At 25.1% G+C, this 17,520-nt stretch overlaps 1 protein-coding gene across 1 annotated transcript in view; it reads left to right on the top strand.

Annotated features, from left to right (window-relative positions):
* The window catches only part of LOC107449983 (lysosomal cobalamin transport escort protein LMBD1), a gene marked incomplete in the record, with an annotated part of 39,384 nt that extends 22,165 nt beyond the window's left edge, over nucleotides 1-17,219 (top strand). The window contains 11 exon segments of the mRNA XM_071181552.1: nucleotides 2,610-2,677; nucleotides 5,312-5,400; nucleotides 6,147-6,220; nucleotides 7,651-7,776; nucleotides 8,287-8,501; nucleotides 9,123-9,225; nucleotides 9,619-9,723; nucleotides 9,794-9,940; nucleotides 11,111-11,162; nucleotides 11,261-11,364; nucleotides 14,528-17,219. Coding sequence (XP_071037653.1) covers nucleotides 2,610-2,677; nucleotides 5,312-5,400; nucleotides 6,147-6,220; nucleotides 7,651-7,776; nucleotides 8,287-8,501; nucleotides 9,123-9,225; nucleotides 9,619-9,723; nucleotides 9,794-9,940; nucleotides 11,111-11,162; nucleotides 11,261-11,364; nucleotides 14,528-14,641 — 1,197 coding nt within the window.
* Nucleotides 17,220-17,520: the final 301 nt, after the last annotated feature.

Genomic DNA, 17,520 nt, shown 5'->3' with positions numbered 1-17,520 from the left:
TAAATGTATCAATATAATAATCATTAGTGTATTACTTCATCGTTTTTTCTTATTTTTAAGATTATTTCCAAACTTTTTTTTTTAGTTGGGTTTAACAATAAAAAAAAACGGCTTTTTGTAGCGATTCAGAAAACCGGAAAAATCAGTTATCCGGAATAGCGATGGTCCCAACCGTTCCGGATAATCGGTTCCCTACTGTAATTCTAATTTTTCCACAAAAAGTTTGAAGACCTCTTTTTTTTTTAATTCAAAAATATCCAACATGTATTTTGTCTTTGCACTCTTAATGCAAATTGATGTTGTTCTAATTCTACTTTAAGTTATTATTAATAACTATAATTCTGGTTCACAAGAACCAAAATATTTTTTTTTCAACTCTCTTTCAAAAAAAATTTTGCTCCCATAACATCTATATGATGTTGAGAATATTGCTTGTATGATTTGCCAGATATTTTCTATATTTTATAAGCTCAGTTTTTGCTCATTTTATAGCAAACAGTTTTATATTGAAAGTTTATTTTCTTAATTTATTTTTCCACTTAATAATATGCAATAAATTTTAATTTGGTTTTTATATTCTTAAATTATCTTTTCTTCAATCTTGATTGAATTATGAATATTTTTAACCTTTAATTTTTCTTCTTTTCAGGATTGGGCTACAAATTCAACTCGCCAAGCCTTAGAGAACTCGGTGTCTTATACATATTATGGTAATTATCATGACATTTTAAAAATGTTCTTTGAAGTTATTGACTCTAGTCTGACGAGTTTACAAATGTTATTGATTCCAAATGTGAAAAATGAACTTAGGTCTATATTTTTAATTTATTTATTTTTGTATCAAATGCCAAGCACAAATATATTGAAAGAAATAATTGATTATAATTTAAGTCACTTTTCAAATTTTCATTGTATTATATCAGCCCATTTTATGAGCATCATATGTGCTTAAAAATGTTTTTATTATTTTAATTTATTTCTCCATATATTTTCAGTATGTAGATTCATATCTGTATTTAGTAAAAATATCTTATTGGGTAGAATTTGTTTTAGAATTAAGGTACAAATTCTTTTTTGTCAAGGAATAGTAAAATTAATTATTTTAATTCTGAAATGCTTTCTAACTTAGGATTCTAAATTGAACTCACAGATTTCCTTGTACCTTTTTCTTAGTGATAGAAACCATTGACAATTGTTTCATGCCCAATTGTCAAGGGTTCAATTAAAACTTGTAAAAATAATTATTGGGACATAATTATTGCAAAAATAATTATTGAGACAAAAGAAAAGATACAAGAAAAATGAATATAGCTTTGAAAGTTATCATAATATAGTTTACTCTTTTTTTTATTTTCAGCCTTGTATGGTATAATATTCTTCTACACATTCTTCATATTGCCATTAGCTTACTTTTCCTATGAAGAACAAGATGAAGACAATAGACCTTCAATTAGAGTAAGTCTTTTAATCCTTTGCCTGTATTCGAAGAGAAAAGACTACTTTTTGTCATAAAATGATAATACTAATTATGCATTTATTGATAACTTAAATTTTGTATTAAGAAGATTTGTTGTATTTTTTAGCTATGATAATAATATTTTATACTGGGAAATAAATTAAAAATTAAATTTGAGACAGTGGGCAAGTTCTTTATCACAGAACCAGTGAATTAGTTAGAACTGTTACTACATGTTTAAGAGTTAAAATAGTCCAATGAATTTAGAGGATAGAGAATGGTATGAATATAGAGAATAGAGATTTTTTTTTATGCAATTAAAAGAAATTTTAATGAAAAATTTATATTTTTATTTATTATGGAGAATATATGGCAATATGCAAACTGTATTTTTTATTTCAGCTTTTTCACTGAAATAAAATTTTAAAAATTAATTAGAATTAGATTATGTATTTGGAATTTGAGAATAATATTTGATATGTACTATTGTATTTTCTTTTTTTTAATTATTTTAATTATTGAAGAAAAATTACCAAGTAAAGAATTATGATGTCTTCTGAAAACTATGAACTCGATTGCTCAAAAAGTGGCTGTTTGTTCCAAATCATACTTGTAAAAGGTTGATGTTATTTGGTGTGTGCTACACTGGCTTTCTGTTTTAGAAGTCACCCATTTTGTATTATTTTAATTTATTTATTTTTAAAGCAAAACAAGGATAGAAATTAAGAAAATTAAGCTACTATTCTAAGGAACCAGCAACTAAACCATATTACAAGTTCATGCATAATTTCACTGGTCAGTTTGAATGTCTGTATTAGTTTGTTTGTTTTTTTGAAGTTATTAATGTGAATTTTTTAATAAAAAATTACAATTTGGAGAATGAATAATAATGATAAAATAAATTTTTTTTTAACAGTAACTCAAATACTGTTTGACAAAATTTAACTAATTTTTTGTCAAATATATTTGACAAAACAGCATACTATTATTTTACATCAGTTGCTTCTCTAGGGGTCCAATGATAGTTTATTTTATTGAAGTCTAAGACAAATTTTATTACTCCCAGATCAATGCACTGTTGCTAATTTCGCTCTTTGCTTAATTCATATATCCTCTCATTGTGAATTGTCTTAATTTTTATATTATTTTCCAGGTATTCACTACAGCTTTCTTGTACACTTTGGTATTTCTTCTGGTGATAGCTGGATTGTTGATTGCTGGGTAAAAAAAATTTTTTGAATTGGTAGAACTTTTTTTATTCCTTCATGAATATACAGTCGGACCTCTATTTAACAAAGTCACTAAATACCGAAAATAAGCTCGTTATGTGGAAAATTCGTTAAATAGAAAATCACCTTTTAAAATACTTAAGCAACACAAAACAGGTTTTAAATTCATAAACACTAGACATAATTAAAATAGCAATTGATGCACTTTTATCTTGTAAACTAATATCTACTATTTATCTTATAAGTCTTAACCATAAAAGAAATCAGCATGGAAAGCAATAATAGAGCAAAACATTATCCAGTGTTACATTATCGTGCTATATACATTTTCAACTGAAAAAAGTCTAAATTTATGTATAAAATTATAGTTGCATTTATTATAAAAGTAATTTTAAACATACATTACCACATGCGTTAAGTTAAATTGCTACGGATAAAATCCGTTAATTTGAACTGAGTTTTTCGTTTGAAGTGCAAACAGAAAGGGAAAGGGAATTTACTGCTTTCTCTAAGATAATTTTTAGAGAAGACAGTAATACATTTCATAAAGCAGTGACTTCGAAATTTAATTCAAGCTCATTTCCCCCATAAATTGCTTTAACAAGTTTAAAATGTTAAGAAATATTTTGGAAAATAGGGAAAGTGGATCTCAATGAAAAGTTCGTTAAATAGAAAATTCACTTCGCTATATGGAAGTTATTTTACAAAACAATTTCCAAAATGCACTTGGTTCCTCGAAAAAATTCGTAAGATAGAGAAATTCGTTAAATGGAAGTTCGTTAAATAGAAGTCCGACTGTATGTTTTGTGTTTATTTGTTTGAACAATATAGGTGGGAATTTTCTCAGTTTTAGCTAACTGTATAAATCCTATTTAAAATTGTTTATTAAACTAATAAGCTTCTTATTGAATAGTTTAAAAATTAGAAATATGGCAGCCAAATCAATCTGCTGAGTTTCACAGAAGAGTTTGATTTTATTATTAAAGCAGTTACAAAATATGTTAATATTTTTATCTTTGTTTTTGAAAGTTGATTTATAACAATTTTGATCACCACTACTTTTAAGTAATTTAAGCAAATAAAAGTTCTAACAATATTTTTTTTTAAATATTTAATCTTTACATAGTTAAAATAATTCCTGTTTACAATTATAAAATGAATTGTAATACTGTTACCACTACATAGAATCCATCAAATCGCTGCCATAACTAGAAAGCATAAAATATAGCTGTGTAAAAGTCACATCAACAAAAAAAAATTGTACCTCATTAAAAAAGTGAAAATCAGTTTTAATTTGAGTGAAATTATTTATTTTTATTCTCATGCTTGTTATCTTCGCATCTCAATTATAAGTTAAAGAAATGATTTTAAAAATTAAATTTTTTATTGTTTAATCGAAGTTTTATTTTGGAATTTATACTTTATTTTTTTACTACTTTTTAATATTAAGAAGCAAAAAAAATTTATTTATATATATATTATACAAAGTAAATAAACTTAACATTTTAAACTAATACTTTAATTTGAACAAATTATTTTAAAATTTTATGCTAAAAGATAAAAAAAAAAGGAAATAAAATAGTAATATATTCTCACTCTCATGAACAAAAAATTTTGATGAAAACTCTCTTTATAACCCCCTTTAATAATTAAATTGCGTTTAAGAAGAGGTGAAGAGCAGTTAATCTGAATAATATATTCCAAATTCTTTTATATCCTTATTATTTGGGCAAAGATATTTAAAACTTCATTTCAATATATTTATAATTATGTATCATGTTGTTTTAAAAATAATCTTATTATAATCTCATTCTAAAGGATGTTTACGTTTTGTTCTTATTTTTTTAGATGTTTTGTAAGTTTTTACTCATATGCCATTTTACCCTCCTGTTTTCTGTACATTTTTATGAGCACTAAAACATTAATTTCTCAGATTGATAAGTTTAATTTTTATATAATGTTTTACTGTGAATATTATTTTTAAAAATTAAATTAAAATTCCATTTTTGAAGTTAAATATTATCTGAGATAATTGTGCTCTGGTCCAGTAAGGTCCAGTAATTTAAAGAAATCATCGATCACATTTATGTATAAAAATTCTTTTATATTTTATTTAAATATATTAGAACTAGAATTTATACTTTGCATCTCTTTCATTTATAAATATTTTTTCTGGTAGAATTATAAATGTGATTAGAGATAAAAGTGAACTTATACATAATTATTAATTTAAATCAATGATTTAAGGCATTAATTTTTTAAAATGCGTCATTAATGATTTTATTTGAGAAATTTTCAGGATTTTTGAGTTGGGCTCACAATCACCCTTGATATTATATTACGATGAATTATTTGTTTTTCTTTTTGAAAATATGCATTTAATTATTTCAACAATACCATATTTCGAGAAGTAAAACAAATTCATAAGAATAGGTCCCTTATAAACACTGTTTTCTCGTTTAACAACTCAAAGCAATTTATAGTGCAAATCAAAATGCAGTTTTCCTTGTGCAAAACTGTTATAAATTTGAATGTTAAAGAGTTTGGCTTTTGTAATCTTATATAACTTTACAAAATTTTATTTAAATTTTTCTTTAAATCTAAACATTTATATTTATTCTTACAGTGTCTTTATACCTTTCAAGTCTGCACCTCCTTCAAATTCAACAGAGTGGGGGAAAATGGAATTTTTGATTAAGGAATTATACAAAAGTAGTATGTAATTTTTTGATGCTCGTTCTTTAAATTGAGAGATAAATTTATTTATTTATTTAAAAAAATGACTTAAATTGATTAGCTTCAAATTAGTCAAATATAAGTATTTATTACACATTTTTTAAAAATGCATTTAAATGTTATATAGTTATTGGTGTTACACGTTATAATCAATAAAAAAAGAATTATAATGAAGAAAACAGCTTCAAATATGATATTTATAAACAGGAAATAAAAATTTTGCACTCAGGTTAGAACAAGTGAAATTAAAATAGCATTTGACAGGTTTAAATTAAATGTAATTCTTGTTTAAAGTGTTTTAATATTTCAGGTTTTAGATCCAGAAGTGTGGAAAATCCATTTGCATAGATGATTAGCCGAACTATAAATCTGGATTTAAATTTTAAAGTTTTTGTTATTCTAACATAAATTAGTGGTTAGTCTTAAGCAAACTTCAACTCAAAGATTTAACTATTAAAATTATGTAATTACAAATTTTACTATTAAATAAAAATTTTTGTCAATTATTATCTTGTGATTATTAATTTTTTGACTAGCATTCTAATTATAGCAAATGAAAGGGCAAAAATGATAGTTGAAAGAACCTGTTTTATATCTGACATTATTGTTGTGTACTTATCACTGTATTGTTCAACAAAAATACTTATTACTGATTCTAAAAACTAATCTCTTTTTATATTGTTATTTTTAAGTTTACCTTGGTAATTCTTATTCTATTGTTGTAGGAGGAAAAGATGCTGTCTCATTTGTTGTAAATGTTATCACAATATATGGCATGATGAATCTCATATTATATACTGTAAGTTATCAAATGATTAATTACTTTGTAAGTTATTAAATAACATTTTCTTCCACAAAATAATTGAATAACATGACATTATAATTTAATTATTTTGTTAGAATTATTTAATTAAATGTTATTTTATTAATTATAAATATTTTTTTCTTATAACATATTTTTAATTATATTTTTGTTATGCATAGGCGAGTCCAAAGAGTAATAACAGAGGAAGAAATGGATGGTTATTAAATTCATAAAATTTTAAGCTAGTGCAGTGATTATACTTCCATTTTAATTGGAATAATAAAAGTTCTCTTAAATTGTAACTTTGCTTAAACTATTCAATTGATTTATTTTTAAAAAAAACGTTTCGTTTTGATGTAATAATTGAAATTTAGCAATGAATAAAAGAAAAGTGCGTACTTTATAATTTTGAAAACTTTATTGTTGATTAAATAAATAAAAATTTAAACATGCATTTGAAATAAATTAGCTTTAAAACATTAAATTTTATAATTTGATCCGCCAATTTAATTCCAGAAATATAGCATGAAAAAGAAGATTGGCAAAAAAAAATTTTCAATCGACTATTAGTTTGGCCGCTCATAAATTACGGTTACAAAAAAAAAAAGAAGAAAATCTAGAAATAGAATTTAGGAAAGTCATGTTCTCTTCTCTTATTTTTAAATTTTAATAATAGTGAATTGAACCCTTTGATGCAAATGGGACATTGCTGTCCCATTTATATATTTTTCCAATTTATTGTATATTTTTTTCCTTTCCTATATATATATTTTTTTCCTTTCCTATATATATATTTTTCCCATTTATATTTTTTTTTTCCTTTCCTATATATATATTTTTCCTTTTAAAAATATATTTTGATATTTTTTAATTATGAAAAACAGCCAGATAGTTAACAAAAATAATCTGCTAGATTATCAAGATTATAATAGTACTAAAATATAAAATAAAAAAAAGTAGCTCGAAAGAAAAAATCTACGTTCATTTTCAAAAATTTATCAATAATTGATTTTGTTGTTTAATTAAATTTCAATAATGAATAAATGTTTCTTTTGGATATATTAAACTGCAAATAAGTTCAAATTTGAAAAATAATTGTTTGGAAGTGAGCCATATTTTGAAAATTTTACCTGAAAAAACACCGGTATTTCATGCTGTTATTCATAACCATAAATTATTAAAATTTTAAATATAATATTTTTTATTTATTTTGACCTAAATTAATACAAAATGATGAAAAATATGTTTAATAAAATCCAGTATCAATAGGTTAAACTATTTAAAAGAATATATATATTCTTTTATTATTGACTATTACTGACAGATATCTTATATAAACAACTTTTTTTTAAATATATGTATGTATATAGAGACACATAAACTGGTTTGTTAAAAAATGTTGTCAATAATTTTTCTCATTACAGAGTGTGGGTTTAGCTTCATTTCCTATAAATATGATTAAAGGATTTCGTTCTTTAACTGAAGAGGAAGCACTTTTATCTGATACCCAAGCTACTACTCAAACTAAAATAAATGCACTTCGAAGCAAGGTAGGTAATGAGTTTATTATTTAATAAGATTTCTTGATATCAAATGTCCCAAAGATGACCAACTTTATGAAGAAAAATCGTTTTTAAAAAAAAATGGAACACAAAATTGTCTAGTTAGCTATGTTCTAAGAAAACCAAAGAATGCAATTTTAAAAAGTTTCAAAATTATGTGACATAATTTGTTGCTAATTTTAAGATTTTTTGGTTATAAATAACTGGTTTTCTAAGCAGGAGGAAGAAAATCATGCATTTCCCTCTCCTTTTATTCCTATTTCTTTTTAGCTCACTTTTCAAATAGTTAGTCATATTTTTGACTTTTAGTATATGATTCTTAATTTAATTTATTTATGTATGTATGGACATTTGTTTTGTCATAATTTAAGTGCTCGGTGTTAAAATGTTATTCTATTCAGTCTAATATTTATTTCTAAAGCATGTCAGTTATAATTTTTTCTATATCTAAATTTTAAGAAATATTCATTTTATAATTCTTAAATTTTTTTTTCAAAGCAATCTAAAAGGCAGTTGACATCTAGGGAAGTTGGTGAGTTAGCTGATTTGGAAGAAGAAGTGAGCCTAATTTCAAGACGGTCATCAGTTCTAGAAAGTGAAAAAAGAAGATTATATAACAAATGTGGACCATGCATACGGATTTTAAATGGGTCATTTGGGATTATTGGCCTTATTTTCTCATTGACGTTTTTTATTTCACTGCTCATATGCAAGTAAGGAATAAGTATAAAAATAAATAAATAAAAAACTTCTTTTGATACATTTTAATACATGTCTTTTTATTTTTGCATGCATCCTATTCTATTTATTTTATTTGTATTATTCTATTTATATTTTTCTAATTACATTTTATTTAATATCCTGCTCATTTTAAATAATATTTAGTTTTATAAAAAAAATTCCATTTTCAGTTATTTATTTCAGTTAGTTCAATGAAACTTCAGTAGATTTAAATCTTTTGACTTGTTTCTTTGAGTACATTAAATTTTAGTTTGATGCAATATTTCTAATTCTAGTTCTATTGTTTATACTTCAGCTTGCTTCTTATGAACTAAAAAATGAAATTTTTAAAAAATACTTTTTTAAACTATGATTTGTGGATTTTTTTTTATTTAATTTATTTTGATTAATTTATGAATGTTAGCTAGCATTTTTTTAAACTTGTATTAATTATTTTTATTAAATTTTCTTTTCAAGCATGTTCGTAATTAAATATGTAAGATTGTGTAGTTGCTTTATTATTACTTTCATTGCATTCCAGCGTCTATTATATCTTTCTGTTCTGTTGCTATGTCGTATTTTTTTTGTAGTTGATGAATATATCTGTCTTTTAGCATTGATAAGATTGTAAACTCACTTGGTATGAAGATGGGCTATATTTTGAAAGAAAATATGATGCCTAATCCATTAGATTTTATTATGGTTCAAGCTCAGAAGGTATTGTTCATTATTCTTATTCATTTAAACTTTATTTTCTTAACATTTGATTTAAAAGTATTTTTATTGTGATATTAATCTATGCGCTTTAATGCAACAAAATATTTAATATTTTATCAAGAATGATGCATTTATTCCAATGCTCCTCTAACTTCTTCTGATATTGATACTGTAAACATTTTGATGGCATTATGAAATTATTTTAAGAAACTTTATAAACGTATTTTATTTTAAAATCATGCATTTTTACTATTTTATAAAAAAGTTTTTTAATTGTGAAATCTTAAAAAAAAAATTATATTCCAATATGCTATAATCATTATTATCAGCAATGTTTCAGTCAGTATTTAATATTAAAATGGGAAATTGTAGTGATAATAATAATTTTTTCAGATCTTTCCTCTTGATTATGTTTTGTTCTTCCTTATAATTTTGTTTCTTGTGATCTGCACTGTATCTGGTATGCGGTTTCTTGGCATTTGTTGCTTTTGCATTCCAGTAAGTATTTTTATTATTTCTCAATATTATACTTTTGATAATCCATTTACTTATAGACTTTTATTTATAGATGTATAAAGTTAGGCCAGGACGAACGCCACCTCAAGGGTTGATTATGCTCGCTTTCATTCTTATGTTTGCTGTTCTAGCATTCCACATACTGTTATACTTAGTTCTTCCTACTTACACTACTTTCGGCAGCCAGTATTATTGCAAAGTGAGTAATTTATATTTATTATTTTCACATTAATGTTAGTGTATTTATATGTTATATGTAATGTGGGCTATTATTGTTAGTTGAATTAATATAGTACTAAAACTTTAAAGTTAACTTGATAATTCTTATAATAATAATAATTTTACCTGCAATTTTTAAAATTCTCGTCTTAGATATACCTTCTAATCAATGTCTTTTTTTCTTCTTTTTTGTCACAAGGAATATCAAAAATATTACGCTTTGTACTGTAATAAATATGAAATGATTGTTGCAATATTTATTTAATTAAAACTTTCATTTACCAAATAAAATTTTTAATTTTACTACTCATTTTCTCAATGTCACCCTGTTTAATTTTACTCAAATAATGCTCTTTTGTTCAGCTTTAATTTCCTTATTGTTTGATGCTGTAATTGTCTCCCTGAAGCAGAAGTTTAGCAACATTACTCATGCCACCAAGCCACAGATATCCATCCATTGGATGGTCTACTTTTACACATCACACAACAGAAGACAAACACAGAGAAACAAACATCTTTGAACAGGATTTGAACCAGCAATCATTTGCTTTCCATTTTGTCACCGTGACATCTCAGCCCCTGGCTGACTAACAAATAATATTAATTACAGAATAAATTATAATTTGTTACAAAAATTTAATTTTGAGCTGATTAGTTAAAAAACCGTATGTATTTAGTTATTGATGCACGTCAAGTATATATTACAAATAATATCTTAAAATACCATCTCGCAGGTATATTTTTACATTTAGAAAACTTAACATTATATTCATAAAAACATTTTAAAATTCATTGTTATGCTTGCGAACCTCTTTGTTTCAAAAGTCCCTTTTATCGATATTGTCAACTTGCTAAGTGATTTTGATTAACTTTTACCCAATTCAGTGAAATAAAGGTCAACTTATGAAGGTGGTGAATTTGACTGATTTCACTGTACTTGAATATGGTAGAAGTAAAAAATTAATAATCAAATACATGCCATCAATTATAAAAATTGAGGAAATTTTATTGAATCGGTTAAGAATAATTACGTTTGTGGCTTTGATTTTTTTGAAAAACTTACGAACTATTGCTGCTGTATAATTTGTGACCTCAAAATGTGTATTTTCCCAGATGTATTTTAACCAGATTCCTTATCCTTATGTTTCAGCCTGGAAACTCAACATGTGATCTTAAACCTTGTACTCTTGATGCTTCACCTGGTAAACTTTCGTTTTTACAAGTTTATATTATTGATTATTTTATTGAAAGTGTTTTATTATGCTACTAATGTAAATATGCATTCTTTTAATATATGCAGATGATTGTGTCATGACCAGAGGAGCCTCTTTTGTTTTAAGTTTTGCATACAAAGCTTGGATCTTTGCTGCCGTTTATTACTGGCTATCCTGGGTATTCTTAGGGGTAAGAATGTCCTTAGGAATTCACTGTTGTTTACTTCAAATGTTGACATTTATTTGTTTATGTACTAACTTTGCTGTTTGTTTAACTGAATGAGCATTTGCTAAGACAGCAGTTCCCAAAAAGTGTTCCGTTGAACCCTAGAATTCCCTGGAAGGAGGGGAGGGATTCTTAGAGTTAGGATATTTTTAATCAGTAATAAAATATTTGCATATAATCAATAGTCCATAATTTATTAAACATTTTGCTTGTTTATATGAACTTTATGTAAAGTGCTAATGAATTTATGAATATCAAAATGCTGAATTTTTTAATAAATTTGTCCCAGATGCATTGCTGTTATAAAGCTGCATGAAAAATTAAAGCTTAATTTCTAGCTTTTTTTTATCAGTTTAGGGTGGAAATTTATCAAGCATTCTTGGGTATTTGGCAAAATAACAATTGTTATTTAATGTTGACAAAGGACTTTCTTCTTTAAGTTACTTAGCATAATTTCTTGTTAATAACTGAAGCATAAGTTTAAATCTCATAATTTACACCATTCACTGTAGCAGTTTGTATTTGGTGTCTCATAATAACTTTTCTACTCTTAATATTTCTACAATTTTAGTTAAATTTGAAATTGAAAACTTGCACATTAAGAGTCCCAAATTTATACTTAAGTAAGGAAAAAAAAAATATTCAAAAGAATCATACTCAAGTTTAAAGTGACAATTTATTTGTTAGATATTACTAAAAGACTACTAATTTCTATTAGGTAGAATAATTATTAATAACAAAAAAGTTTATACAGTTACTTAAGCAAACTACATCTAACAAATAAACTGATTTTAATATATTTTTTTACCATCTCTCTTACATATTTTATTTGTAACCATTAATGTCAACTGACTTAATTTTTGGCAATTATTTTAAAAGTATATGATGAGGGTAATCCAGAACACCCTGAATATTTGTAAAATAGATTTATTAGCAAACCAGTTTTTTATTCTTGTTATTTGCACCACATTCCATAATTGTCTAAAAATTGGTATGTTTATGTTATAAATATTTTATACTGAAAAGTTTTTAAGTTTACATTTTTCTGTAGAAAAGTACAAATATTATTTTGTGTATTTTATTCACATGATAGAATGGTTTTTGTAAAATAACTTATTATTCAAATTTTACTTAACTTAAAGAAAAAATCACATTGAGAAAATATTATCAATGGCATGTTTGGATATTGTTTATTTGAAAAATCATATTGCATATGATTGTTTTCGATTATTATAGCAATACTCTTTTGGGGAATTTGCACTTTTATGTGTATGTGTAAAAAATCTTAAGCATATATTTTACATTTGTGCGTTTAAAATCGGACGAAACTTTGAATTTCATATTTTTGCTGAGCTTTAATCTAACATACATTAATAACAAGTTTTATTTATATAGTGTGTATACACAACCTAATAGAATCTACACTGATGCTTAAAATGAAGAGAATTTGCATATTTCGTTTAATGCGTTTCTGAAAACAGCGAAAGCAAAATGTAAGACTAATGTTTTGAAACAAAGATGTAAATCTTATATGTCAAATGGGTATGCATATAGATGTGTGCATATGTAGCTAACAGAGTAATAGACTTAATAAGCCTGCATAGCAAAATCTGAAATTCGCATATCTTTGTTGAATTTTTTGGTGCTTTTTGCAGCAATCTTAACCAATTCTTTAAATTTAACTTCAAGGAAAAATGAGTAAATACCAACGTTTAGTTAATGGAATGAGTTGGCGAAATGTGGGGAGACTTGAAGCAGGCCAGTCTCAATTCCAGGTTTTTAGAGAATTCAGTTTATTGGTGAGCATTGTGTACAATTTATAGAAACAATTTCAGGATTCTGGATCTGTCAGGAGAAAGACTGACCAGCGTAGATCGATATTTGTCGATTGCAGCAAAGGGGGTGCTACAGCTTCTCAGTTCTTTTGTAATCTTTCAACTAAGGTTTGCTGCTCTTAGCAAGTATAATGCTGGATTCCCACACATCCCTCCATGTCTTTGAAAGAGATACTATGACTGGTTGTAGGTATAAGGATAAGATTTTGGACCCCTTTGTTCACCTTTTCTGGAGGGCAGTGGACCCTGATTTAATTTTAATGGAAAACAATCCAACACTACACAAAGCACTTCTAGTCACCCATTTTCTTGAAAATGAATATATTTACAAGATGGATTGGCCAGCCAGGTCTCAAACTCTATAGAGCATGTCTGGGATGGATAATTGCTAAATGTAATATCCTACTGAAAACCTTCCAACGTCTAAAAACAGCGCTACTGAGCGAGTGGGACAAACTTCCACAGAAACTCATTAACTGCCTTATTTTCAATGTGAAATCAAGGTTTGAAGCCTTTTTGGCTGCACGAGGGAGCCATATCCTCTATTAAACCATTTTTTTTATTCAATTCTGTAACCACTCTTCGATACCATCCAACTCTGATGAGAGTTTTTGCACGATTATGAGTGTGTATTATAACCGTTGAATGGTTATTATTTTAATATTGTATCAGCCTATAGTCAAACCAAATTTTGTTACAATGTATCCAGTACTTCTTTAAAAAATCGATCAAACATAAACTTTCTCAATTTTGAATACCAGTGTTTAAACATAATCTCAATAAAAAAATTTTACTGTGTCTTAATCAAATCTTACTTTATGATTTGTAATTAGATATTATGTATAATGATAATGATGATTCATGTTTAATTTAATTACATAAGTAATATAAATGACGTGAAGGTAATACTTCAATTTTTAGTTAAAGTTAAAATAATAACGTATCTTAAATTATAATTTCTGAAATAAGACTTAAACTGTTAACTACTAGTTAGTGTTTCAGGGCAAAGGTGCATTCTGACACATTTTTGAGAAAGAAACTTTATATTTTTAACTTCTATTAATTTATCACTTTATTTTTTTTTTAAAAAATCATTTAAAAAAATTTGTTGGTGTGAAAGTTTTATAACTTATACCTAATATAAACATAGTTTTATTTTTATTTATTTTTTTTTTTTTTTTTTTTTTTTTTTTTTTTTTTTTTTTTTTTNTTTTTTTTTTTTTTTTTTTTTTTTTTTTTTGATAAAGTCTTCAAATTTACACAAAAAAAATTGAATTGAATTTTCTTTTCAGACATTTGTACTAAGTTTTGTTGTTGTACTGATTCGTTCTCGGCGCTCATCTCTTGAAGAGGCAGTGGATAAAGATGATTTTGACGATAGTGATGAACCAATGGTTCGAATATAAAATCCGGAGGAAATTTAGCTTTTTACATTTTTTGTTGGCTTGAACAACTTTCTTTTTAGTTGATATAGAAATGCTTATTTATTAAAGGATTAAAAAGATGAGTGTAAATAAATGTATTTATAGTATCTATTTGTATTTTTTTGCCTGTTTTTCTTCTTTCTTTTTTTTTAGCCAGTGACTTTAATAATTATATTTTGATATTGTTTTACATTTAATTATGTTATGTAAACCAATTTCTAATTGTTTTATTTTCAAAGCTATTCTGACTTCTTAATATTTTTTAATTAAAAAATTTAATAAAATAAAATGCCTTATTTTGGTCAGAAAAAATCATTACTCTTTTATGGAAATTATTTGTGCTTGCGTTACCCCTATAGTAATTTATTTAATAACTCTTGAAATGTACATTTTTACTATCACAAATAGATAAATGTATTGTATATGATATCTTAAAATTGATCAAACTGGTTTTGTTTATTTCATAAAAATTAATATGAATCTTTTTTCTATGAACATGTTTTTCGTCGCATTAATCTAACAAAATATTTTATAGAGTTAGAAAATCCTTTTGTATATTTAAAATATTTATTTTCACAAATCAGATAAATTTTTAAAACATTAAAAATGTGTTTTACTTCAAAATGTGTTTTGGGAAATAAGGCCTCAATTATGTTTCTCATTTAAAATATTTAGATTAATTTTAACTACTTTTGAGTGCTTTTTATGTGTGTGGTAAAATGATTATTTTTTTTTCCTGTAGTCCAAACTTCCACTTTTGGAGATCGCAATTTGTTATCATTATTTATAATAATAGTTTTCTAGTCATGAATTTTCAGCTCATAGCTTTTAAGTCTGAAAGCTGTACTGAGAACAAAAGAAAAAAGAACTTTCTAATTCATGAATTGTCTAAATTATACTTGTTTTTTATTCTTGCATACCTGTTTGATTAGAAATTATTTGTATATTGTGTTAATCAGTGAACTAACATATTGTTAAATCAATGTTACTCTATTATTAATTACTTGGTTAATGGACTGTAAATAACAAACATGTATTTATAGTCAATTATTATTAATTTGAAACATATATCATGTTTTCACTTTTCAGCAGTTTCACCAGTGAAAAAAATTTCTCATCTGTTCACCATTTCCCTATTTAAATACAGTAGGGAACCGATTATCCGGAACGATCGGGACCATCGCTATTCCGGATAACTGATTTTTGCGGTTTTCTGAATCGCTACACAAAGCCGTTTTTTTTATTGTATAACCCAACTAAAAAAAAAATTTTTTTTTGGAAATAATCTTAAAAAGAAGAAAAAACGATGAAGTAATACACTAATGATTATTTCCAAAATGATAGTAAGGTGAAAATCTTTCAAAAAAGAAAGAAAAATCCTAAAATCTTAAGAGGAAAAAAAAAAAATTTTTTTAAATGGCGGGAAAATTTATCGAATTTCGTTCCGGTTTTTTGGTTTTCCGGTTTTCTGATTTCCGGATAACAGGTTCTGTACTGTATCACCATTTTTCTATTGATAGATTTCTAAATATCCATAGGTGAAATATTCTCCATTTCCTACTTAACAAACTATTAATAATTATTTTATTACATTGTAAAACTGGCTCAACTGTGTTAAAAAGAATGCAGGTCAAAATGTGATTTTATATATATTGTGTAGAACTGTTAAAATCGTTATGAGTATTATTGAATTTTATATGTAAAAGAAATATATATAGTGTTATAATTGATATGTTGTTAAAAGTGTGCTCACTGCAAATAGTTTAGTTTTCATTGATAGCAGTATTATTCTTTTTTTAATGTAATTTCGCATTACTTAGATGAACAAAAAAGGCAAATTCTGTGAGAATAATAGGGATGTGTTTCTTGAAATTTTTCAATATTTTAATTTATTTTGTTTTAGATGGCTTGTCTTAAAAATATTGAACAGCTGATTGGTAAAAATTCGTGAAGTAAATCTTTTATAAGAAATTTCTTTAATTTTTGTCATTTACCCAATATTTATCATTTGCTTTAAATTTATCTCTTACAAAAGGTTATTTAAAATAAACTTTTTTATTTTAAACAAAAGTATAGATAAAAAAAACGACTTATTGTTAAAGTTTTGAAAGATACTTTATTTAAATGAGGGGATAGATCTAATAATCCTAAATTTGAGGAATTAATCCTAAATATTTAGTAGCTGTATATCGTAAAGTTTTAAGAATAGATCGTAATAGTAAACAATAGATAATTGTTGATTTTTGGGATTAAATCTTAAATATTAAAGTCACATATTTTTACATTAGTTGCTTTAGGTACTAGTGCCAATTTTTGCATTAGATTTTATAGTGATCTGATTTTGGTCTAGCAATAATACTCAATTGTTAATTATTGCAAATGTTTGATTTTTTACTCAATGTTTACTAAAAGCTCTTGCGGATATGTTCTGTGAAACCTTGCTTGTTGAAATTTTGGAGTATTTTATTGTGTAATGTATATTACAGTATGTATATAGTTGAAGTTCAATAATGTAGCTCTATTCTTTGTAAATATTTAAATTAAAAAAAAGATTACTGAATTTTTCTATTTTTGTTTTATTTCTTTTACAACATTCACAATGTAAGCATATTTTATAACTTCATTATAACAATTCTGCAAGAATATTTTAAGTAAAGTCGATTTAAGATTCTACAGTTACTTTTATACCTTACAAAAGTAAGTTAAATTAATATGTTGTAACCGATGTTCGAATATAAGCTTTATTAAACTTGTCGATGAAATTGTGATATATGCACATAAGTAAAACAATTGGCATAATTTTATGTTGTAAGATTATTTTCATATGGTTCTGTTTCTCTCCTATTTTTGCTGTATTTTAA

This window comes from Parasteatoda tepidariorum, chromosome 5, assembly GCF_043381705.1.
Source record: "Parasteatoda tepidariorum isolate YZ-2023 chromosome 5, CAS_Ptep_4.0, whole genome shotgun sequence".
NCBI lineage: Eukaryota > Metazoa > Arthropoda > Arachnida > Araneae > Theridiidae > Parasteatoda > Parasteatoda tepidariorum.
The sequence above is the reverse complement of the archived record's forward strand: the minus strand, read 5'-3'. Positions and strand labels throughout refer to the sequence as shown.